General features: G+C 47.2%; 1 protein-coding gene across 1 annotated transcript; it reads left to right on the top strand.

Annotated features, from left to right (window-relative positions):
- The first annotated feature begins 1,540 nt into the window (after positions 1-1,540).
- On the top strand, positions 1,541-25,993 carry lmbrd2b (LMBR1 domain containing 2b). The gene is made up of 18 exons (XM_070552492.1): positions 1,541-1,703; positions 4,245-4,452; positions 5,985-6,097; positions 8,500-8,601; positions 8,682-8,849; positions 13,160-13,370; positions 13,445-13,519; positions 13,593-13,706; positions 13,770-13,953; positions 14,038-14,219; positions 16,175-16,308; positions 16,377-16,482; positions 16,546-16,643; positions 20,054-20,157; positions 20,236-20,282; positions 20,436-20,541; positions 22,269-22,395; positions 25,492-25,993. Exons 2-18 carry the CDS (start codon positions 4,279-4,281, stop codon positions 25,553-25,555), a joined length of 2,109 nt encoding a protein of 702 aa, XP_070408593.1. The 5' UTR covers positions 1,541-1,703; positions 4,245-4,278; the 3' UTR covers positions 25,556-25,993.
- The last annotated feature ends 423 nt before the right edge of the window (positions 25,994-26,416 follow it).

The raw sequence follows: 26,416 nt of genomic DNA, 5'->3' as shown, positions 1-26,416 counted from the left end.
GGAGAATCAGTCAGTCATGGTTAGATTTGTCTGTAATGGCGTTCCAGAGGAACACCTGATCGGTCTGCTTGACCTCAGTCAGTTAGATGCAGATTTTATTACCACCCAAACCCTTGAGCATCTCTCTGACTCAGGCTATAGTGCAGCTGAAATGATCAGTCAGTGCTATGATGGAGCTTCTGTCATGAGTGGGTCAGGGGTGGGCTTCAGGCCTTACTGCAGAAGAAGGTAGGGAAGGATATTCCCTACATCCACTGCTACAGCCACCAGCTGCACTTGGCTGTGGTCCATGCAATGCAAGCAGAGCCATGTGCAAAAACCTTTTTTGATCTTTCAGGATCTCTACTCTCATTTGTCCACCGTCATTATGTTTCACAGAACTATGACGTTCCCTCCCTGAAACAACTGTTGGAGATCAGGTGGACAAGCCACCGTGATGTGACCAAGTGCCTTGTGGAGAATCAGGATGCTATTATGAGTGTCCTGTCAGAGGTTACAGAGGACAGAGCTGCTGCTGTTGATATCTGTACAGAGGCATCGGGACTGTTGATGATGTTAAGGAGGCACAATTTCCAAATCTCCAGACTGGTTTCACGGTCAAGGACCTGAAAGACTTTTCGGGGACAAGATCAGCTCCCTGACTATTGGACAACTGCCTCGACACGCCACGGAAGGACCCTGAAGTCTTCCTACTGAGAAGTTGAACTTTGCACTTCATGTTCCGAACTACGTTACTACGCTCCGGACCTGGACTTCAAGATACTTATCAACGTAAGACTGAAACCATCCTGATCAACAGAAGAGGACTCTGACTTTCTAACCTATTCTCCAGCCGGGACTCTCAGTCCACGGACAAGCCCTTTGATGAAGAACGCCTGGTTTGCCTCAGCTCTGCCATTGTTAGAGCAGCATAAGTTAATATTACACCTTCATTTTTCCTCCTTCACTGAAAGATTCGTCTGCACCTTGGAGCTTTGACCTCACCTGATGTTTCAATACACCAAACTGATGTTTTCTGTGTATTATATGGTTTTGCTAACCCCTCCTAGTCTCCTTACAGGAACTGCCATAAGTCGTAGAATTGTGCATCAAAGTAAATTCATTTCAATTTGTATGAAATGCAATTTATTTGTATATATATATATGTATATATACATATATATACATATATATACATATATGTATATATGTATATGCACATATACACATATACATATATATATATACATATAAGTATATATATATATATATATATATATATATATATATATATATATATATATATATATATATATATGTACATATACATATATATATATATATATATATATATATATATATATATATATATATATATATATATATACATATACATATATACATGTATATGGGTCTATCTCATAGGTCTATCTGCGTGGTTACGCAGTTCTGGCGTTGGCCTGTGGGGGCAGTGGAGCTTCTTGTGGGCCTCAAGCAAATGGAAGAGTCTTTTACGCATGCGCAGAACCGCTGCTGGCCTGGCTCAGGCTCAGACGTCATCGTGTTGTCCTGGAAGATAACCGGGATGTGACTGATGCCCCCCACCGATGATCTCCAGTAAACTGGTGCACTTGACGGCAAATCCGGAAGAATATCCGCCCAGCGCCCACCGGGGACCCCGCTGAGAGGCCTCTGAGAGCGGACAGCCACGCACACGGACTCCGGTAAGAGCCGACACGTCAGCGGAGGCTCGGCTGCTGAGCGGCCGTCGCCAGGCGAAGTCAGCCCGGTCAGCTGATCCAGGGGAGCAGCTGCTCGATTTGTGTTGGCCGGTTTAATCCCGATCCGAACCGGGATGGAGGGGTCCGAGTTTGGCCTCCGGCCCGGCCCGATCTGGACTTCCTGTTCGATGTTCAGACTTCTGTCTGCCCAACCCAGTCCTGGTCCATAACCATCTGGACAGTGTTGGTTCTGTTCTGTCCTGGACAGAGGTCCAGTTTGGTTCTGTAGCCAGATTCTGGTGGATGAGTGGACCAGAACCAGGTGTCTGACCCAGTTCTGGTCCAGAACTGAGACCTGCTGCCTAGAATTGGTATGACTAACCCTGATGTTCTGGAGTCCAAACCCGGCTCCTCAGACACTGTTGTTGTGTTAACACCTGCTGGCTCAGACATCTGTCACTCAAAGCTGTGCATGCTGGGTAGCGTTTCCATGGTAACCATCTGATGGAAGGTGCCAAAAGATTTCTGTCTAAATGCTGGTGAAGGTTCTCAGTCATCCAGGTCACGATAATCCAACAAAGGCAACTGGACTTCTTTGGTTCTCTTCTCATCCAAGGAGCTTTAATCCCGACCGGAATATGGGAGAGTCAGGATTATAAACTGTTTTATTTACTTATTCTTTATTTAACCAGGAAGGTCCAGTTGAGATTAAAACCTCATTTCAAGAGAGTCCTGGCCCAGAGGCAGCAGAAGCTACAGTTACAACACAGGGAGTCTGTCTCGAGGCTCTCCGTCTGGTTTTAACTGTGTTCAAGGAGACAAACTGGGTTATTTCCAGTGTTCCTGTCCAAGACGCGTCACAGCACAATCAGTCATTCACCCATTCACACACTGGTGGGGATGAGCTACGATGTAGCCACAGCTGCCCTGGGGCGCGCTGAGAGAGGCGAGGCTGCCGAGCACAGGCGCCACCGGTCCCTCCGACCACCACCAGCAGGCAAGGCGGGTTAAGTGTCTTGCCCAAGAACACAACAGCAGTATTCTCGGGTCAGAGCCGGGATCGAACCTGCAACCCTCTGATTACTGGACAACCTGCTCTACCTCCTGAGCGGCTGCTGTCCCTTACCAAGACGCTGTGCTGAGGCATTCATGTACTGAAGGTCTCCGTAATCCAGAACAGACAGAAATGTTGCCATAACCAGTCGGTTTGTTTAGAAAACAGAAACCAGTCTGAGTTTGAGTTTCTCCACAAGATTATCTACATGGGCTTGAAGGAGAGGGAGTCATGGAGCCAGACACCAAGGTGTTTGCATGTGTGGACCACCTCCATGATGTTTCCCTCAACAGTGGTCACTGAGGGCATCCTTAGAGGTCTTGTTTAGAGTTAGAAGCCAACGTTAGCTTGGTCTTGTCTGCACTGATGACCAATCTTGACTGCAGAAGTGTTTGTTGGACCTCATTAAAGCTTTCTGTAAGAATTCAGCAGCTTTAGTGGGGGCTGGTCCACAACAGTAAATGATTGTGTCATCAGCATAAAAGTGCTAATTAGCATCACACACATGCTGTCCTGTCATTAATATACATAATGAACAAGAGAGGTCCCAAGACTGAACCCTGTTGTACTCCCTTGTGGACACTCAAACATTCAGAGGACAACCCATCACATTTAACGCATCGAGTTCTGTCCCTCTAGTAGTCTGTGAACCACGATGTTCAGACAATCCCAACGGAGAAGCTTTTGTTTTAGAACAGCGTGGTCTCCAGGGTCAAAGGTCCTAGATCAGTAAAAAGTGAAGCACCGTGCTGCTTTTTATCCAGAGCAACAAGTATGTCACTGATGTAGCATCTGTTGTTGTTTAACGAGCAGAAACTACTCTGAATACCCCCGATGAGTCATCAGCCTCTGTTGTGAGAGAGTCGTGTTTATTAGATGCAAGAAGCCCAAGAAGTCCAGTTTCCTTCATTTGAACCCTTTTGGGTTCTGTGTCTAAAAGTTCTAAAGAACTGGATTGTGTGTGTGTGTGTGTGTGTGTGTGTGTTTGTTTGTTGTGTGTGTGTGTGTGTGTTTGTTGTGTGTGTGTGTGTTTGTTTGGTGTTTGTTGTGTGTGTGTGTGTGTGTGTTTGTTGTGTGTGTGTGTGTGTGTGTGTGTGTGTGTTTGTTTGGTGTTTGTTGTGTGTGTGTGTGTTTGTTTGGTGTTTGTTGTGTGTGTGTGTGTTTGTTGTGTGTGTGTGTGTGTGTGTGTGTGTTTGTTTGGTGTTTGTTGTGTGTGTGTGTTTGTTGTGTGTGTGTGTGTGTGTGCGCATGTGTGTGTGTGTGTTTGTTGGGTGTGTGTGTGTGTGTGTGTGTGTGTGTTTGTTGGGTGTGTGTGTGTGTATGTGTGTTTGTTGGGTGTGTGTGTGTGTTTGTTGGGTGTGTGTGTGTGTGTGTGTGTGTGTGTGTGTGTGTGTGTGTGTGTGTGTGTGTGTTGTTTCTAGGACAGTCGACCCAGACTCAGATTCTGTGGTCTGTTTGGGACTAAATCTGGAACCTGTCTGTTCCCACAGGGTTCTTGCCGGGTTCTGTTGGACCTGCATCAACATGAGTGGCGCCGCTCTCGGGATTGAGATCATCCTGGTGTTTTTCCTGGCGCTGTTCCTGCTGCACCGATATGGAGACTTCAGGAAGCAGCAGCGGATGGTTCTGTTCGGCACGCTGCTGGCCTGGTACCTGTGCTTCCTCATTGTCTTCATCTTACCCCTGGACGTTAGCACGGTAGGAACCGGAACCAGTCCACCCACCTTTGTTTATGTAGCACTTGACTTCATACACAGCTCGGTGACCATAGTGATGCACAGATAACAACAAGAAACCAGCGAAGGTAAAACGCTAACAAATCCACAAGCAAGGAGGCCCGTGTAAGGTAGCTGGTTCCTCAGGGACCCGAGGCTCCTCCCCCTACGGTCGACTCACGGGTCCATGAACCGGGCTAAAAAGGCTATTCTCTTACTCGCCCTGCCTCACGTCCTGGACCACGCATGTTACTGCAGTTAAATGAAAACTAATGATGGTGTTTCGACCACGCCGGTCACGCACTTTCAGATTATCAGCTTGTAAAAGTTTATATATTTAATTTTCCCTGCAGTGATTCATTTGAACACATCCTTGATTAAATGCACGGATTATCCAAACATCTTGTTCATTCAACACCTTTGATTATTTCAACCTGTAAGTTGTAAAGTCATTCATGAACTTCATTCAGAGTGAAGAAAGCAGGAGTCTCACACAAGGCCTTGGCTGAAGATGTTGTCTTCTTTGTATGGTAACGAGCTCTGGTCCAGAGCATCCAGAGAGCTCTGGTCCAGAGCATCCAGAGAGCTCCAGAGAGCTCTGGTCCAGAGCATCCAGAGAGCTCCAGAGAGCTCTGGTCCAGAGCATCCAGAGAGCTCCAGAGAGCTCTGGTCCAGAGCATCCAGAGACCAGAGCATCCAGAGAGCTCTGGTCCATAGCATCCAGAGAGCTCCAGAGAGCTCTGGTCCAGAGCTTCCAGAGACCAGAGCATCCAGTGAGCTCTGGTCCAGAGCATCCAGAGACCAGAGCATCCAGAAAGCTCCAGAGAGCTCTGGTCCATAGCATCCAGAGAGCTCCAGAGAGCTCTGGTCCAGAGCTTCCAGAGACCAGAGCATCCAGTGAGCTCTGGTCCAGAGCATCCAGAGACCAGAGCATCCAGAAAGCTCCAGAGAGCTCTGGTCCATAGCATCCAGAGAGCTCCAGAGAGCTCTGGTCCAGAGCTTCCAGAGACCAGAGCATCCAGAGAGCTCTGGACCAGAGCTCCAGAGACCAGAGCATCCAGAGCATCCAGAGAGCTCCAGAGGCAGGACAGATGGGGTGTTTGTGTTCGCAAATTAAAGTAACTTTCTGCTCATGTTAGATGTACATGTGACCTTTGATCCGCTACAACTAGATCTGTTAAACCTAGAATGTTTTGCACCGTTCAGTAAACATGTTTATTTCTGTGTGAAATGTTTTTTTTTTAACATGGGAGTCGGTGAGGAATGCTCACTTCTGCTGCAGCCCCTAGTGGATGAGGGTGGAACTGCAGCCTTTGTCACTTCCTGTTGGCTTCAGTTTTACTGCAGAATAGTGAGGGCTTGATTATAACGTGCACTTTTTTGTCGCCGTTGGCTTACCATAGAGCTGCATTGGGGAGACACGCACACAATGTGAATCTGCGCCACACTTGGTGTGAATGAGGCTTAAAACAGAACCGGTTTTGGGTCGGGTCCTGAGTTGTGTTCTCTTTACAGACCATCTACAGGCAGTGTGTCTCGGAGCACGAGGACCATGGCTCTGGTCCCACCGTCGGCCCGATGCCACTCAACCAGACTACACCCAACATGTCAGCAGCATCGGCTAAAAGGTTAGAACACACACCACCAGTATGGACCTGGATCTGCTGACCCACTCCAGCTGCAGGACTGGTGGACTTTAACGCTCTCGTGGGCAACGACAGTGAGACCTGGAGAGGTGTGGTGGGGAGGAGCGGCCCTGATCTGAAGCTGAGCGGTGTTTAGTTGTTGGACTTCTGGATGGTCCATAACGAGCACCATGTTCAGACATAAAGCTGTCCATGTGTGCTCTTGGCACCAGGAGCTATGGTCCAGACTTCCTGTAGAGCCTTCTAGAAAATAAAGGATGCTGTTTAATATTTAGAGTCCAACAGTCTGGTACCTGTGCAGGAACTGATTCTGGTTCTGAGGGTCCGTACCAACACCAACCTGCTAATAAAGATTCATCTCCAGGAATTATTGTAAAATCACATATTTTAAACCTTCTGATTGACCAGGATCGGTATCGACCCAATACTGATACCAGACTCTGGACCTCTCATTTAGTTTCTCTGTTCTTGTGAAGCGCCTCGTGATTTTGTCTTGAGAGGCACTTTTTCCCTCTTCTTCAGTATCCAGTATCAGCCGAATTCAGTCCAGTTTATTTATAAATCACCAAATCACAACCAGAGGCGTCTCAAGGACCTTCACACAGTAAACAACACAGGTCAGGTCATTAAGCCAGTCAGTAAAATGTTTCCTATATAAGGAACCCAGCAGGTCGCATCGAGTCACTGACTAGTGTCAGAGTCTTTACAGCAATCCTCATACTAAGTAAGCATGCAGCGACAGTGGAGAGGAAAACTCCCTTTTAACAGGAAGAAACCTCCAGAGTACTACTAGTAGAGGTAGGGTATCTGGCTGACAGCACACTTTCATCGTACATTCACATGAATTAATTACTTTCTAAAGTCAAGACTAGAATTGGGTTTCTATAGCAACAGGTCATCCTTTACTCATTCTGCAAAGCAAACCTTGGTCAACATGACAATCCTTCCATCTTAGATTACGGTGACATCATTTAAAGAACCGCTTCCTAAAAACTTCAAACTGGATGTTATTTACCGCTCAGCAACCCGTTTGGTCACTGGTGCCTCTTTCACTACTCATCATGTGATCTGTACTCACTCGTTAACTGGCCGTCCCTCCATTCCTGCAGGATGTTACATCGGTATCGGTTCATATACAAAACACTCATCGGTAGAACCGTCATATCTTCTCTCATCATCATCACTTCCAACAACCAGCGCTGTTTACATTCCAGTAACTTCATCTCTGGTTATTCCCAAAGCTCGCACCTCCTTTGGCCGCTCCTCATTCCAGTTTGCTGCTTCCAGCGACAGGAATGAGCTGCAGGAACCACTGAAGCGCACTACCTACATTCCATTATCTACCTTCAATAATTCATGGTGATCAATAGTTTCTGATCGATGTTCCTGCTTCTGAGTATTAAAGACTGTTTTAGTCTGTTCTGGCTGCTCGTACATGTTATATATGAGAACAGGCCTTTGTTCTTATGTCTGTTTTATCTTACCTGTTGCTCTCTGGTGTGAAGCTAACCATGTGTGTTGCTGCCACTTGGCCAGATCCTCGTTGTAAATGAGAACGAGTTCTCAGCCAACTCGTCTGGATAAGTAAAGGTTAAATGAATACCAGGATTGGTATCGGAGCCTAAGCCACGCCCACCTACTTCCTGACCACGGGTCCCCGGAAGAAAGAAAAGATGAACGCAAGTCAACGGGGCTAAAAACGCTATTTTCTAATCCCGCTTGTCCATCCATGGATTTCACACAGGATGTCCGTGAATCTTAAAGACACATTTTGACACCAAGAACGCGCTTATTTTCTAACAAGGGAACGATATTTTAGGTTTTGTGTGAAAATAAGTCCAGGACTACAAATGTGCATCACCAAGTGACGTCATCGACCCAGGGCTGTAAGTTCAGCAAACTTCCCACAGCAGGAAAGAACCACCATAAATCTGGTCATGTGGTGAGTAGCAGCTATGCTGGGGGGGAGGAGCTTATGTGGTGATGTCACATATGCGACGTGCCGATTTCTAGTTTGTAGTCATGCTAATTACGAACTTTTACAAGCTGATAAACCTGAAGGTAGGTGACTGGTGCGGTCGAAACACACATCATGTGTGTGATCCAGGGCGTAAGGCACAGCGGGTTAGAAAATAGTGTTTTTAGCCTCGTTCAGGGACCCGTGAGCCGACCGGAGAGGGAGGAGCCTCAGGCTCCCTGTACTCTGGCTCTCTGATGTCACATTTGCCAGCATGTTACTCCGCTAACAGAGGAGGAGTCTGGGTAGGGTCAACAGAACCTGTGCTGGTAGTTTGGGTCAGATCAACCTGATGAGACAAAGTACCTGTTTAAGTGGCCACGCTGTTGCTATCAGGTAAATAAAGTGTGTGTGCGTGTGTGTGTAGGGTGTCATCCTCTCCATGCTACAAGCCGTGGAGCTACATCCCTGAAGGCATCATGCCCGTGTTCTGGAGGGTGGTCTACTGGACGTCTCAGTGTTTGACCTGGTGAGGGAGTTCTGACCTGGTACCAGCTCTGGTTGCTGTGGTTTTGTTTTGACCTTGTCTGACCTCCTTGTTGTTCGTAGGCTCCTGCTGCCCTTCATGCAGTCGTATGCTCGCTCTGGGGGCTTCTCCATCACTGGTAAGATCAAAACCGCCCTGATCGAGAACGCCATCTACTACGGCACCTACCTGCTGATCTTCGGCTCGCTGCTCATCTATGTGGCCGTCCATCCTGAGTGGCGCCTGTCCTGGTGAGTCTTAGATCAGCTGATGTCACACATAGAAGAGATTCTGTTCCTGTAACTACGGAGAACAGAACGCTCCTGTTCTTTTACAGGTTACCCCGGTTCGGTACATATTTATGGTTTCATCACATTTAGGATCGTTTAACTTGCAGTAAAATCTACAAAATGTTCCTAGATGTACCTAAGACACACAATCTGAGCTATGAAACCATAAATACCCTTTTCTGGTTGGAGGAGACGTAACACCAGAACCCTAACCCTTCCTCAGCTGGAACAGAAACGGAACCGTTGGAAACAGAAATGGTTTCTTTCTCAGCAAACGAACTTCCTGTTTTCCCTCAAGCAAAAACTGTTTTAGGATATTATCCATCCATTTTCTTCCGCTTCTCTGGCATCGAGTCGTGGGGGCACCTGTGTATTAAATATAATATAAAATAAAAGTCCCGTCCCCGGGCTGCCACCACCGTGAGGGAGGGGTTTGGGTGTACCAGTGGTCCTAGGAGCTAAGCTGTCTGAGGCTTTCTGCCTCTGGTAGGGTCACCCATGGCAAACAGGTCCGAGGTGAGGGATCAGACAAAGAGCAGCCCGAAGACCTCTTATGATGAACAATATAACGGAAACCGTGTTCCCTCGCCCGGACGTGGGTCACCGGGGCCCCCCTCTGGAGCCAGGCCTGGAGGTGGGGCACGTTGGCGAGCGCCTGGTGGCTGGGCCATCACCCATGGAGCCCGGCCGGGCACAGCCCGAAGAGGAAACGTGGGCCCCCCCTTCTCATGGGCTCACCACTCATGGGAGGGGCCAAAGGGGTCGGTGCAGTGTGTGACGGGTGGTAGTCGAGGGCGGGGACCTTGGCGGTCTGATCCTCGGCTACAGAAGCTGGCTCTTGGCACATGGAATGTCACCTCTCTGGTGGGGAAGGAGCCTGAGTTGGTGTGTGAGGTTGAGAGGTTCCGACTAGATATAGTCGGACTCACCTCAACGCATGGCTCTGGCTCTGGAACCAGTTTCCTTGAGAGGGGTTGGGCTTTCCACCACTCTGGAGTTGCTCCCACTGAGAGGCGCCGAGCAGGAGTGGACATACTAGTTGCCCCCCATCTGGGTGCCTGTACGTTGGGGTTTACTCCAGTGAATGAGAGGGTAGACTCCCTCCGCCTACGTGTGGGGGGACGGGTTCTGACTGTGGTCTGTGCTTATGCACCAAACTACAGTTCGGACTACCCACCCTTTTTGGAGACCTTGGAGGGGGTGCTGGAGAGCGCTCCTTCTGGTGACTCCCTCGTTCTGCTGGGGGACTTTAACGCTCACGTGGGCAATGACAGCGAGACCTGGAGAGGTGTGGTTGGGAGGAACGGCCCCCCTGATCTGAATTCGAGTGGTGTTTTGTTATTGGACTTCTGTGCCAGTCATGGATTGTCCATAAAGAACACCATGTTCAGACATAAAGGTGTCCATATGTGCTCTTGGCACCACGATACCTTAGGCCGCAGCTCCATGATCGACTTTGTTGTTGTTTCATCTGACCTGCGGCTGCTTGGACACTCGGGTGAAGAGAGGGGCAGAGCTGTCAACTGACCGCTACCTGGTGGTGAGTTGGCTCAGATGGTGGGGGAGGATGCCGGTCAGACCTGGCATGCCTAAACGTATCGTAAGGGTCTGCTGGTAACTTCTGGCAGAGTCTCCTCAACTCAACTCAGTCTTTATTTCTAAAGCACCTTTCAGGCACCGGGGTGACACCAAGCACTGTAAAGACATGCATTAGTATCGACAGGACATGGGTTAAAACAAGAATACAAAGAAATAAAAACAACGTTCAAATAGCTCTAATGAAGGAAAATACAAGAAGACTAGCGGCTACGAGTCGAGGCCAGGTCAAAGAAAAAAGTCTTTAGCCTGACTTTAACAACTACGTTACAGGGTAACATATCCAGAACGGGCCTGCCACAGAAAAAGCCCTGTCTCCTCCCAACCAATACAACCAGTGCAGCTACTTAAGAACGGGTGTGATGTGCTGTCTTCTGTCAGCTCCAGTCAGGAACCGTGCTGCTGAAGTCTGGACAGAGCAGCTTTACTGATGCCGTATGAACAGGAGTTGGAGGAGTCTAGCCGGGACGTGATGAAGGCACGAATCACTGACTCTAGAAGATGGACACTCAGGATGGGCTTTAATTTAGAAATTCACCTAAGATGGTGGAAACAGGACTTAACTGTGCTGTTGACCTTCAGAACCAGGTCTATTTTTACTCCTAGGTTTGAAGCGGAGGATGTTACACGAGGAGAAAGAGAGTGGAGGTCAGGTGACTTGGTCCTCTAATGTTTTTGGGACTAAAAATAATGACCTTTGTTTTAGAGTCATTCAGATGGAGGAAGTTGTCAGCCAACCATTCCTTCACATCATGAAGACAATCAAACATGCTTAGTGGAGTCGGTGGGTTTAAGAGAAAAATAGATTTGGCAGTCGTCTGCATATAGGTGGTATGAAATAGCATGCTGTCTGAGAATAGCTCCTAAAGGCAGAATATGGAGGGAAAACGGTAATGGGCCAAGAATGGAACCTTGAGGGACACCCAGGGATGGGAGACTGACTGGGACGAGTAGTCGACCAGCATGACCCTGATGGTCCTGTTAGAGAAGTATGACCAGAACCAGCCAAGGGCCAAACCTGAGATGCCAGTCTGTGTGTGTAGTCTGGAGATCAGGAAGTTATGATCGATCGTATCAAAGGCTGCTGATGGATCAAGAAGCACCAGAACCACTTGGGACCCTGAATCAAAAGCCATAAAGATGCTGCTAAACACACACACACACACACACACACACACACACACACACACACACATGCACACGCACACGCACACACAAGCACAAGCAGTTTCTGTACTTTGATGTTGTCTAAACCCAGACTGAAAGATGTTCATGCCTTGATGGTTGTTTAGACGTATTAGTAACTGTTCATGCACGACCTTTCCAAGTACCTTTGATGCTAATGGTAATTTGGAAATTGGTCAGAGATTTGAAAAACGAGTGGGATCAAGACCGGTCCTCAACCTCACAAAATCCAATGATGGCGTAGATCAATCTATCCCAATCCATGCTGATTCGTCCACTCGTTCCTTGATCGCATCCATGTTTTTTGCCAACGCATGAATCTCAGCCAAAGTTTCAAGCTTACGACTCATCGTGACAATTATAGGAGTTTGTGCGTTCACAGCACGATGTAATCCATCCCTGAGCTCCGGGATTGAGCCAATATTCCTCGACAGCTCGTTAATTTTCCAGTAAGCCAGGTAACCGCTCAGGCCAAACAGCAGGAAACCTGACACCAAACCACGAATATCCATACGTCTTCAGAATCCTCTACAGACAGTTGAGAGAGGCAAATCAGGTTCCACTGTTTCCAGGAGTCCATGATATACCCAGCTGGCTCTGTCCCAGAGGGGCACCCAGGAGCCCCTTCTCCCGTTCTCATCGTTGAGAAAATTTTGTCAATTGCGTTGAGTTACCAGCTGACCAGGTCCATTTTTTAATAATTTCCAGTTTCCAGAAAAAATTTAGAAGCTCTGTACACCCAAAGACAGACAAAGAGCGTTGGGGATAAGAAAGGGAGGAGAGGAGGAAAAAAGCGTCTGAACTCTCCAAGAGCCGGAATAAGAGTGTGGGCTCTTAAGGGTTAAAGCATGGAGACACCATGAGGTCCATGCATCACCTACATGGTGCTGAAGTTCCTCAGTAAGGCAGCTGGGATGCTTCACTTCACTAAAGCCAGTATCAGCAGACTGCCAAGGCCTCAAACTGGGACTGGAGCCCAGGTACCTGGTGGCTTCTCCTGGAGCCTGTGAGAGGCCCCGTTGGGCTGTGCATGGTAGGAACCTGCCTGTCTTCCACTCAGGTAGGTCTTCCCCAAGACTGAGGCCCAGGTGGCCCAGGCCAGGCAGTTGGGACTCGGCCCCTGACCCTCGTGGCCATCGTTAATCTGCTGTCAGTGAGCCCCAGAGCAGCTGTGGCTACGATGTAGCTCATCACCACCGGCACGAGAATGACCAGATCCATTATAAAGCACCTTGGGGGGGTTGTATGATCCTAGGCACTATAGCAGATATAAGCCAGTTACTGTTTCCTGGTCGCTTACACATTAGCTGTCCTGGTCACTCCCAGGACCGGAGTTTGGTTTCACACACGGGTCAGATTAGCATTTTCGGTTCCTAGGGTCGGTGTCTGGTACATGGTAGCAACCTGCACATCCAATCAGAATCAAGAAAAGGCCGTTACCAGGCAGAATACAGGATAAGTCTAAGTGTGTGTGTGTGTGTGTTTCCCAGGTACGAGCTGCAGACCATCGGCATCACAGCGGCTAACACCTGGGGTCTCTTCCTGCTGGTCCTGTTGCTAGGATACGGTCTGGTGGAGATCCCACGGTCCTACTGGAACGCCTCCCGACACGGACTCCTCCTCATCAAGACCTACTTCAAGGCTGCCAAGCTGATGACGGAGAAGGCTGACGCTGAGGAGAACCTGGAGGATGTGATGGAGGTGGGCGTCTGTGGGCGGTACGGTCTGGTAGGAACCTCCAGCTGGAGCTTCACTGTGTGTGTGTTCTGCTGCAGGAGGTGAGGAAGGTCAGCGAGTCCATCAAGTACAACCACCCTCTGAGGAAGTTCATCGACACAGTCCTAAGAAAAGTAGGAGTTCAGTTGTCTGTGGTTCTGCTGATGGCCCGGCTGCTGGGGTGTAACTCTGTGGTTCTGCTCCTAGTGTCCGCTGGACTACCAGGAGAAGATGGGTCGGAACATGGACGACTACGAAGACTTTGATGACAAACAGAACACGTACCCGACGGAGAAGAGCCTGGTGAAGCTGCACAAACAGGTGAGAAGTGGAACAGCGTAGAGCAGAACCTGAGACTAGATGAGACCATGCCCCTGTCCTCAGGTCATCTACGCGGTCCAGAGACACAACAGGACCCGGGTCCAGTGGCAGATCCTCCTGCAGCAGGCCATCCACCTGGAGGACGTCGCCAAGAACGAGACCAGTTCCACTCACCAGTTCGTCCACAGCTTCCCGTCCTCGGAACCGACGGGCTGGTTCAGCAGATACGTCTACACCCCGACAGCAGGTGGGTCTGACACCTGAGGGCTGGTTCTGGTTCTGCTCACGTCCACCTCCTTCTGAGTAAAAGCTGAATTCTGTCTTGGTCCAGAGTGGTACTGGGAGTGTCTTCTGAAGCGCTGCTTCTACCGGCTGCTGTCCGTGGTCCTGACCCTGTTCAGCGTGGCTGTGGTCTGGTCCGAGTGCACGTTCTTCAGCACTCGGCCCGTCCTGTCGCTGTTCGCTGTCTTCATCCAGCTGGCTGAGCGGGACTACAACTACCTGTACATCGAGGTGAGGCTGTTATTCAGACATGAACTCGGGGGTGGGGGGGTGGGGGGTAGCAAGGCCGGCTTTCCCAGTTCAACCAGTTCCAGTATTATCCACACGGGGACATACTCATGAGCCCCCCCCCCCCCCCCCCCCGCCGACACCACCAACAGTAGTAGAAATAAATCCGTCTGGACCGGCGACGCGCTCGAACTTCCATCTAAGCCCTGGACAGCTGGTGACGTTCCACAAGGTCAACCCCCGACTCCGGTGTTTGTGCGTTAGCGTTATCCCCAAATTCCACTACCTCCGGTCCGCCCCCGCCTTCCGCAGCCGCTCGCTTCCGAACTCAATTTTTCTTGGTACCCGCTCTACAACGGCTCCGCTCCGGTGCGGAGACCTGAGGGGGGCAAACAAGCATGCGCGGGATTTTCGAGATCTTGCGATACAGTCCGAGCAGTAAACGCGGAAGTTAGATCCAAACACCCGTTGTGTGGGAGAAACATCGGCATGAACTGTTTAATATGCCCATCATTTGTGTTGAGAGATCAGCAGTGTTTGGATCAACAAAGTGTGACTACTTTGATAGTAGAAACTGTATTTATGGCTTATTTTTGTGCATTTAAACTTCAGCCGCCATTGATAGTTGTTAAAAGTTGTTAAACCTGTGCATATGAAACACAAAACGCCTTTTGTTTATCGATTTATTGTGAAAAACAGAAGTTGTGCTTGCTCCTTTTCCTGTTGGGTGGTTATGATTTCTGTCCATTTACTGCGGAGGTGCTCCGGCATCCGGCGAAAATAGGATCGATTCTATTTTTGCCGGACGCTGGATCAGAGGGCGGCGCACGGCTCCGCACTGCCGGAGCACGGCCGCAGTAGTGGAATTGCTCTGATTGACTACAACGGGACCGATTTTGCTCCGGCGTTCGTGTCGGAGCGGAGCGGAGGTAGTGGAATTTGGGGGTTACAGCAGAACAACGTGTCATTAGTCAGATGGAGCTTCTGAAGCCTCTGCTAGTCGGTCACATTGGTATTCCTCTGGGATACAGCGAGGAGAACGGATATGGGATTACCGGTGGTTCAACCCAACTCCGACCCGCTAGCTGGGTATCACTACCGGAGGTGCAGACATGTTCGAGACCGTTTGACTCAGAAAACCCGATTTGGGTTGAGTTTGTTTACTTTAGTTAAATATTTCATCTCTGAGCTCCACCAGGAGCTCCCAGCTTTGGATGTGTGGTTTTTCAGAAATCCGTAAAAGTGATGATGTCATCATGTACTGTGATATAATGTAAGCAACGCGCCCCCCCGTCCCGCAGAGCTCCGTCCAATAGGAACCTGAGCCGACCCGAACTAGCCAATAGCGTTAGACTACGGCTTACATGCTTCAAATGTAGGGAAAACCTCGGCTGATGCAGAGTTGATAAACTTTTCACGGACAAGAAATTCGCTAAGATATAAATAAATGAGAACACAACAGGACATGAGAATAATACTCATAAAAACGTGTTTTAGCTGTTTGTCGCTACAGAAGCACGTTTATAACCAGAAACGTGAAGTCGCCATCTTAAACAAACTCGAGTGTGATATGCTTGTCAGCCACTAGATGGCGCCATCGAATAAGAGAAATACTCCGGAAAGAGACGACGCCGAGTCTGGCCAATACCTTTAAAACTACAAACATCACTTTAAATTCATCCTGAGACGAGATTTCCTAATAGAAAAAAAAGGCGTAGTTTAAATTTCAGTAAGTCCGTCTACATCAGTAACGTTTGTTTCTTGTATGAAAACAGCACAGCAACGTCACGCAGCTTACAGCCGGCAAGGACTCAGACACCAAGTGCTGCTGTTAGCAACCCTGCTAACAGCAGAGGACACGTCTTCTGGTCCTGTGTCTTCTTCTCTGGACTCTGGTCCAGGCTTGTCTGGGAGGGGTCTGACCTCTGATCAGCTGAGATGTTTCTTTTCTCCACCAGATGGCGTGCTTCATCACCATCTTCTTCCTGTGCACCTGCGTTTACTCCACGGTGTTCCGTATCCGGGTCTTTAACTACTACTACCTGGCCTCCCACCACCAGACCGACGCCTACAGCCTCCAGTTCAGTGGCATGTGAGTGACGGGACGTCTCACCTGTAGGATCACCTGGATTGTGTCTGACTCTCAGTTCTTCTCTTCAGGCTCTTCTGTCGTCTGACTCCTCCCCTCTGTCTCAATTTCCTGGGTCTGATCCACATGGACTCAGCAATCTCCCACCAGCAGAAGCTGCAGACCGCCTACACCTCAGTAAGAACAGTCTGGACCTGCTCCAGGCCTCCGGACTCTGCTGACGTTCTCTTTGTATTTCAGATCATGGGCTCCATGAGGGTCCTCTCGTTCATCGCCAACGGTTTCTACATCTACTACCCCATGCTGATCGTCATCCTCTGCATCGCCACCTACTTCAGGTCAGGTCCTGGTGCGCCTGGGGACCGAGGAGCCAACTACAGGCTGCCGTGTTCCAGTCGTCTTCTGTTTGTGCAGACTAGTTAGGCTAGTTAACATATAGTTGAGTTAATGCCGCTCGGTTAATCGAATTTTAATCAGAATTACGATTATAAAAACAAAACAAGCCCATTATTTGCTCCCCCCTCTTGCGCTGCTCCGAGTTGTAAATCAAGCGCCCCTCCCACAGTTTTACCAACTTAGCGACTTTGTCGTATTTCCACATCAACCTTACCAAGACGCTGTGCTGAGGCATTCATGTACTAAAGGTCTCCGTAATCCAGAACATCCTGGTCCTGGAGGGCCGGTATCCTGCATGTTTTAGTTTGAACTCTGTTTCAACACACCTAATTTCAATCAGCAGCTAATTAATAGGCTTCTGCAGAGCCTGATGAGCTGCTGCACAGGTGTTTCAACCACTGAATCAAGCCTGTTGGAGCAGAAAAACCACAAAACCTGCTGGATACCGGCCCTCCAGGACCAGGATTGGACACCCCTGCAACCAGTCGGTTTGTTTAGAAAACAGAAACCAGTCTGAGTTTGAGTTTCTCCACAAGATTATCTACATGGGCTTGAAGGAGAGGGAGTCATGGAGCCAGACACCAAGGTGTTTGCATGTGTGGACCACCTCCACGATGTTTCCCTCAACAGTGGTCACTGAGTGCATCCTTAGAGGTCTTGTTTAGGGTTAGAAACCAACGTTAGCTTGGTCTTGTCTGCACTGATGACCAATCTTAACTGCAGAAGTGTTTGTTGGACCTCATTAAAGATGTCTGTTAGCCTGGCAAGCCAGACTAAATAAATGTATTATTTGGTCTGGCAACGCTCCATTGACGGCTCTCGGTTGTGGGGCGGGTTCTACCGTTGTCTTTCAAATGATCTCCGCATGCTACTGGACAATGAATGTGACATACTCACAGCAACAGCTATCGGTAAATGAGGCGGTCCGCAGTTGAAGGAGAAAACACATATTTTTTTCTAAAAAAAAACACTTAAATACATCTATCTTCTCCTGATTCTAACGAAGCCCAAGTTCTAATAGTCCAACATGGATGTAAAAGCCGTTTCAAACGAGCTGTCGCCATCTTGTTTCACTCTGTTGCATCATCCCACCCACCAGGCATATAGAGTGCCCTGATTGGCCCACAAAGCAGATGAAGCTCTGTTATTTGTTCACTAAGCAGATAGAGCACTATGATTGGCCCACCATTATGGACCAATCACAGATCTTTATGTGTTTGAAACCCCTCTAGAGAGCTGTGATTGGCCAGCCAGAATGCTGTTAGGGGCTGCAGAGGTTCCAGTGGAGCGTGTCTAGACCAAACTTTGCAAAGCAAGAATTTGGGCTAGTTCACTAGGCTAGCTTTCTGTAAGAATTCAGCAGCTTTAGTGGGGGCTGGTCCACAACAGTAAATGATTGTGTCATCAGCATAAAAGTGCTAATTAGCATCACACACATGTTGTCCTGTCATTAATATACATAATGAACAAGAGAGGTCCAAAGACTGAACCCTGTGGTACTCCCTTGTGGACACTCAAACATTCAGAGGACAACCCATCACATTTAACGCATCGAGTTCTGTCCCTCTAGTAGTCTGTGAACCACGATGTTCCGACAATCCCAACGGAGAAGCTTTTGTTTTAGAACAGCGTGTTCTCCAGGGTCAAAGGTCCTAGATCAGTGAAATGTGAAGCACCGTGATAACGTGTTTAAGGCTCATCCAGACATGAAACCTGGAGCAGCTCCTGTTAGTGGAGTCATGCTTCTGGACGGCAACTTTTTACTTTTACTTTATTATAAATATGTTGAAGTAGTACTACGCTTACTCAGGTGACGTATTTTCAGCAGTAATGAAACGTCTGAGCTCCGTTTGTTTCCTTTGAGGTCGTAGAGATCTACGATGTCGACTATTGACATTTTTGAAGATCTTTAGTCTCCTTCAGAAGTTTATTCCTGTAGGGATGTTTTCATCCTCGTTCTTTTTATCCATCCATTTAACTCTTCTTCTGCTTCATCCCCTAGCAACGCCAGTCATACACCTAAAATGGCGCTAAGGGGGTGTGGTTGACATGCAGGTCACGTGTCTGCCAAGGACCAATAAGTTCCTCACACTGATAAATATGAATTCTTCTCTCTGAGCGACACGTTGCCCATCCCCTACAGCTGCTGGTCATGACTAGATAATAAATGTGCAACATTCTGTGAACTTCACTAAAACATTCATGTTTATGTGTTTTTATGTATTTTATATTATAAATTATGGCTGCAACAAACGATTATTTGGATGATCGATGAGCCGGATGGGGTCTCGACTCGAGGAATCGATCCTGGATCTGTTCCTTTTATTGACGTATCAGATTGATACTGAAGCAGCAGATTCTCACAATAAAATTTTTTTTATTTTTCTAATGTAAACACGGCCAGGGAAACATTTTCCTCTCCTTCCTTTACTTTAACAACAGAACATGATTAGAAAACAGCTCAGTGGCGTGTGAAACAACATGCCATCACCTTCATATGTCCGTAATTAAACTATGATCAGCAACATTTATGTATTTCTTTAGCATAAGCTACTGGAAATGCTAATAACATTTAATTTCTATGATATATATAATTTAATGGTGGCATATCTTATATGTACAGGTTAACAATAACCCAGTTTAATTATGTTCACACATAGACGCATTTGTGAATTACATGCTACAGTGGCTTGCCATACTGAAGACCTCTGCTCCGTAGCTCTGCAGACGGCTGATGAACAGGATGATGATGAGTTTAGATGTGGATTCACAACCATCGTGTTTTAGCATTAGCTAGTCTGCTTGTAGGTACACCTCGGGTCCCAAACCCGGACCGTTTCTGCCTCGGTGTCCTGGTGGTTTCTCTGTTTTCCTCCACAGCACCTAGAGTAGCTCCGAGTGTGCCGGTAAAGCATCTTCCTTACACAGTAATCACTCGTAGACGTGTCTCTGGTTCTGCTCTGCTGCTGCATCAGACGAGCTGTGTGCATCGACTCTTACATAAAGGTTGCACAAAACAAAAAAAAGTTACGCAACGAATCGATGACGAAAGCGTTGCCCGTGCATTTCTTCACTGAACTTTATGGATTTGTTGTTGCAGCCGTGTTATAAATGCACGGTGTAACTCCTGCTGTCAGTATTAAGATATCGGTTGGGTATTTGGGTTTGCATGGGTACCCTTAAACAAGGTAAACTCTTTGGGTCAGGGCTCGTTTATTACAGAATAAATAAATAATAAAATCAACAATAATACAAACATCGTCTAGGTTAGGCTCTTGTTGAATCAGTCTTTAGCACGGCAGCATAACGAGGTTCCACCGGGACGCTAACAGGTTCTCATCTTCTGATTCAGTCTAGGGACTCGCTGCCTGAACCTTCTTGGCTTCCAGCAGTTCATGGACGACAGTGAGATGACCTCTGACCTGATCGATGAGGGAAAGGAGCTGATCCGACGCGGTGAGACTCCCAAAACATCGCTGTTCCCAACCTGGATGGATCCAATATTAACGAGTAATGCATATTTTCCTTTCCTAGAGAGGAGGAAGCGCCAGAGGGCCGAGGATGGAGAGAACAGACGGAGAGTGAGTTACAGACACCTGGTTGTTCAGGTTACAGCCCGGTGTTCAACAGCTGATCACATCTGCATCACATGACTTTCTGCTACCAAGCAGAGATGTTCCCTACAGACTGCTTTTGAGTTCCCATAGTAACCAGTCCCTGTGTGTATTTTTCAGGAGTGGAAAGAGCGTTATGGAAACCAGAGAGACGACTTCTCAGCCAGGAACCGCAGCAACCATGAGATGAAGGAGACAAGTTACTCAGAGTCCAGCAGGGACAGACGTGAGTCAGAAGGCCTGAATTCACGGTCGAGAACAAGATTTTTCCAACCACGTCTCATGTCTCTTATCCCCTATGTCATGTCTCTTGTCTCATGTTTCTTGTCCCGTATCTCATGTCTCTTGTCCTGTGTCTCATGTCTAATGTCCCTTGTCTTATGTCTCTTATCCCATATTTAATGTCTTGTGTCTAATGTCTCATGTCTCTTATCTCATGTTTCTTGTCCCGGGTCTCATGTCTCTTGTCCCATGTCTCGTGTCTCTTGTTCCCATGTCTTGTATCTCATGTCTCGTGTCTCTTGTTCCGTATTTCATGTCTCTTGTCTCATGTCTTGTGTCTAATGTCTCATGTCTCTTATCTCATGTTTCTTGTCCCGGGTCTCATGTCTCTTGTCCTGTGTCTCGTGTCTCTTGTTCCCATGTCTTGTATCTCATGTCTCGTGTCTCTTGTTCCGTATTTCATGTCTCATGTCTTGTGTCTAATGTCTCATGTCTCTTATCTCATGTCTCTTGTCCCGTGTCTCATGTCTCTTTTGCCATGTCTCTTGTCCCGTGTCTCATGTCTCTTATGCCATGTCTCTTGTCCCGTGTCTCATGTCTCTTATGCCATGTCTCTTGTCCCATGTCTCATGTCTCTTGTCCCGTGTCTCATGTCTCTTATGCCATGTCTCTTGTCCCGTGTCTCATGTCTCTTTTGCCATGTCTCTTGTCCCGTGTCTCATGTCTCTTATGCCATGTCTCTTGTCCCATGTCTCATGTCTCTTATGTTATGTCTCTTGTCCCGTGTCTCATGTCTCTTTTGCCATGTCTCTTGTCCCGTGTCTCATGTCTCTTATGCCATGTCTCTTGTCCCGTGTCTCATGTCTCTTATGTCATGTCTCTTGTCCCGTGTCTCATGTCTCTTATGTCATGTCTCTTGTCCCGTGTCTCATGTCTCTTATGTCATGTCTCTTGTCCCGTGTCTCATGTCTCCTATGCCATGTCTCTTGTCCCATGTCTCATGTCTCTTATGCCATGTCTCTTGTCCCGTGTCTCATGTCTCTTATGTCATATCTCTTGTCCCATGTCTCATGTCTCTTATGCCATGTCTCTTGTCCCGTGTCTCATGTCTCTTTTGCCATGTCTCTTGTCCCGTGTCTCATGTCTCTTATGCCATGTCTCTTGTCCCGTGTCTCATGTCTCTTTTGCCATGGCTCTTGTCCCATGTCTCATGTCTCTTATGTCATGTCTCTTGTCCCGTGTCTCATGTCTCTTGTCCCGTGTCTCATGTCTCTTATGCCATGTCTCTTGTCCCGTGTCTCATGTCTCTTTTGCCATGTCTCTTGTCCCGTGTCTCATGTCTCTTATGCCATGTCTCTTGTCCCATGTCTCATGTCTCTTATGTCATGTCTCTTGTCCCGTGTCTCATGTATCTTTTGCCATGTCTCTTGTCCCGTGTCTCATGTCTCTTATGTCATGTCTCTTGTCCCGTGTCTCATGTCTCTTATGCCATGTCTCTTGTCCCGTGTCTCATGTCTCTTATGCCATGTCTCTTGTCCCGTGTCTCATGTCTCCTATGCCATGTCTCTTGTCCCATGTCTCATGTCTCTTATGCCATGTCTCTTGTCCCATGTCTCATGTCTCTTATGCCATGTCTCTTGTCCCGTGTCTCATGTCTCTTATGCCATGTCTCTTGTCCCATGTCTCATGTCTCTTATGTCATGTCTCTTGTCCCGTGTCTCTGGTCTATAGAGGCTAAATATTCGCGCTCTGGAAGTCGAGCAGAGAGGGACTGCATCGAGCTCCTGCAGGACGCAGAGCCGTTAGACTTTAATGCAGACGCGCTGACTGACGAGTCCCTGGAGAGCGACTCGGGCAGGTAAACATGAGCTGTTGTTTTTGGTCGGGTTTATTTGGACTGGTTCCGTTCTGATTAACAGTAGCTACATTTACACAAACCAAATTTCTCAATCCGATTCAAATCTTGGTTGATCGGAAATCCCAAATCTGTGTTTACGTGGACACTAACTGAAAAGATCCGATCATGCGGTGAGTTGACGTGCATCAAGCGCGTTTGTAAGTTCGCATTTTGCTATTCTCTAGCTTTGTCTGTTCACATATGTTTTACCCCGTTAAGGAAATTTTTACCTGAATGCTTTTGTGTTTTCTGGTTGCTTAAACTAGGCTACAGGCTCAGCGGTACGTAACACTACAGTTCACTAACAGACCACTTCTGTTTACTTGCCGCCATTATTTTGACCTGCATCTTCGTGTCTGTGCCACATCAGATCAGAGTATTTCGCATGACATGATTACCAGAAGAAATGTTGATCTGGTAGGGCATCCATTCCGATCGCTTGTGCCCATAGCTATTGAGATCTCCAGTAGGGGTGCAGGGATTAACCAGTTTGACTACTAACCACGCTGTGAAATGCTGTGGTTAAGATCCTCAGGCATCCCTCCTTCCTCAAACACTTAGAGCAGGCCTGTTTCATTTAATATGAAGTAAACATGTGAAACCGTCATTTATTAATATAACGATATTAATATGTGAATATACTGATAATAAAACATGATTAAAGTCCACAAGTAGACTTATTTAGTGTTTTTGGTAAAACATGGCCTGTATTTGATATAGTTCCTTCTAGAGTCCTGGAACCCCCCAAGGCGCTTTACAACACAGTCATTCATCCATTCACACACACATTCATACACAGGTGGGGATGAGCTACGATGTAGCCACAGCTGCCCTGGGGCACACTGACAGGGACGAGGCTGCCAAGCACTGGCGCCACCGGTCCCTCCGACCACCACCACCAGCAGGCAAGGTGGGTTAAGTGTCTTGCCCAAGGACACGTTGGGCAAGGCACTTAACCCACCTTGCCTGCCACATGGACCTCAAGGGATGATTTATCCCTTGAGGTCCATGTGGCAAGGGTGAGGTGGTGCTCACTCCTCACCCTTGCCACATGGACCTCAAGGAACCTGCAACCTTCCGATTACGGGGCGAGCACTTAACTCCTGTGCCACCGTCACTCCAATTTAGTGTATTTAAGATCTGAAATAAAGCAATTCTAGAATAAAGATTTCGTTCATTACTGTGAAGCAGTCAGGCATTATTAAGTCACTGTAGATAAAACATAACGTTTTTAATGCAATGGTTCTTAATCTGTAGAGAATAATTTTATGAGCCAGAATAAGATATTTTTATCAAAAGAGAGTTGGATAAAAGTCTCGTCTTTTGTGAGGGGACCTTGGCCTTGTAGGCCTGATAGGTCAGGAGATATTTCATGATTGGTTCCTCCTGGTGTCATTCACCAATGAAGCAGGCTGTAGACAAATACATGGCCTTGTCTATGTAGAGCCAGCAGAAAAAAAAGTTGCATTATCCCCAACTTGTTATCATCTCTGACATCATCACGCAGATAAATAAGCTCTGAGTCAGAGTACGTTAGTGACTGAAGTGGTTTAACCGTAATATTCGAACAATCAGTGAATGAGACTTCATTTAGTAGATTTATTCTACTTTCCCCTGTATTTTACAGCAAGCCATCTTAACATTTAATCAACTACACCTCTCTGTAATTCCTGTTATACACAATAATATAATTTATTCATGTCCAAAAATATTCCTACTGATGAATTTAGAAAATAGAAAGAACAAGTAGAAATTACATCTAAGTAACAAGTGATGTTCATAATTACAACTGCACTAGTAGGAATTTAGCATCTTAGGTCTTTAAAGGCCCAGTGTGTGATCTTTTTACCTGTTTACTATAAATCCTGTGTTTCCAGTTCACAAACGTGTCCTTTTTCACTAATATTTCTCACCAACATCAAACCTAAATATTCCTCTCAACTTGGAATTATACATTTTTAACCCTCCCACTGTCCTAACGGGTGACCCCGCGAGGAAAGCTGACCGTTGAGCAGGATTGATGGTTTATCCTCTGAGGTCCACGTGACAGAGGCGAGGTGGTGCTCACTCCTCACCCCGTCACGTGGACCTCGAGGGATAAACCTTCCCAAACTCTGGAACTCCCTTCCCCCTCTCATCAAGAACATTAACTCATTCACAGAGTTCAAAAAGCAACTCAAAACTCACCCCTTCATAACCACATATCAGCTTTGAATTTTAGAGTGCCTTGTTTGTTGATGTTTATGTATGTTTACTTACTGAATGATTAGTGTTTTTATTCTGTACAGTGTCCTTGAGTGACCAGAAAGGCGCTTTTAAATAAAATGTATTATTATTATTATTATTATTACTTAACCCACGTTGCCTGCTGGTGGTGGTCGGAGGGACCGGTGGCGCCTGTGCTCGGCAGCCTCGCCTCTGTCAGTGCGCCCCAGGGCAGCTGTGGCTACATCGTAGCTCATCACCATCAGTGTGTGAATGTGTGTGTGAATGGATGAATGATACACTGTAGTGTAAAGCGCTATACAAGTGCGAGTCATTTGTCATTTCATGAGCATTTTAACTCAGAAGTTCCCCTGAAGGACTTAGCTGTTCGTCCTTTAATCAATACTTATTTAGAGCCTGAGAGGGTTACGTCTGTTTGCCGTAGCAGGACTCTCAGTAATAGCTGCAACTCCAGTATTTAATTCCTCTTTCTGTTCTTGTTAGGTTGCTCAGATGCTTCCATGGGGAATTACTGTTGCCTCTTCGTTTGTCTGTTAGCTTAGAGCCTCAGCAAATCTCTGCTCTACGTAATTCCAGAACCTCTTTGTTTCTAAGCAGAATGTCTGAAAAGGATCAGTCGTTATCTTCAGGGCTTCAGAGCCTTTAGAGAGTGTAATGGTGCACTTTATTTGGTGTGTGTTTGTGATTTATGATTGTTAATACGGATGTGACGTAACATAGTGATTATTTCTCAGACTTTATCCATACCACCAAAATGTCTGATCGTTGCAACCCTAGTCTCGGTTTTAGGTGTGTGTCCGTGATTGATCCGGTTCTGTTCGGCTTTTTCAGGCACACCGGAGGACGGTACCTGTCCATGTCGTCTTCTCGGAACCAAATATTCGACGATGTTTAACTTGATTATCCTGCAGAGGCGATGAGCTCCTCCTCCTTCCAGCATGCATCTAAAAATTAAACAGCTGTGTCTGAAGCTCCGCCTCCTTGGAACACGGTGAACCCTTTGATTGGATATCCGGACTGGCCCGGCTTGGCTGGTGACTGAAGCACTTTACAGGAACTTTGCTGTTGTCACGGATATGGAAGCCTCTGGTGTGGAGTTGAGTTCCTGCTGACTGAGCATGTTCACAAACGTCTAGCTGCTGGTTGTCCGACACGCTCTGGTGAAGCTGACTTTACTATTTATTTATGTTTTATTTTCTCATTAATCTCCACGTCGTAGATTTATTTAATTGATAAATCACTGATAATTTAATCTGCACTCGATCAAAAATGTCTGAACTACTAATTGAAGTTGACGGTGTTGTGCTGAAGGAGTGAGGTGATGTTGTCAGTTTGGTCCTGGATCTTCTATCTGAAGAATGTTTTTGTTGTGTTCCTGTCACTCTTGTGTTATACCTCAAACTGAATGTATATTTGCTCCATTGGTTTCCTCTGAGTAGAAAACCAAGCAGAAACCTGCCTGAAGACACCTGTGCAGCAGCACACCCTTATGTGTGTTACCTGACATGCAAAGAGGACCAAGTCCACATCCCTGAGGAACTACTGCAGTCTTTGCAGAGGGATTATTCTGCTCTACATATTGCAGCCGGAGGAGAAGGAAACATCTAGATCTGATTGAAATGTCCTGTTCAGAACTGAAACGGGTCATCCCTGTTTGAGCTGCAGGACTGATGAGGATGAGGAGGAGGAAACCAGGCTGCTCTACATCTTCATCAGTTTCTCTGTTCTGTAAATTTGTACAAAATGTTTTGTATTA

The sequence above is a fragment of the Nothobranchius furzeri genome, chromosome 6 (assembly GCF_043380555.1).
Source record: "Nothobranchius furzeri strain GRZ-AD chromosome 6, NfurGRZ-RIMD1, whole genome shotgun sequence".
NCBI classification, from domain to species: Eukaryota; Metazoa; Chordata; class Actinopteri; order Cyprinodontiformes; family Nothobranchiidae; genus Nothobranchius; species Nothobranchius furzeri.
The sequence above is the reverse complement of the archived record's forward strand: the minus strand, read 5'-3'. Positions and strand labels throughout refer to the sequence as shown.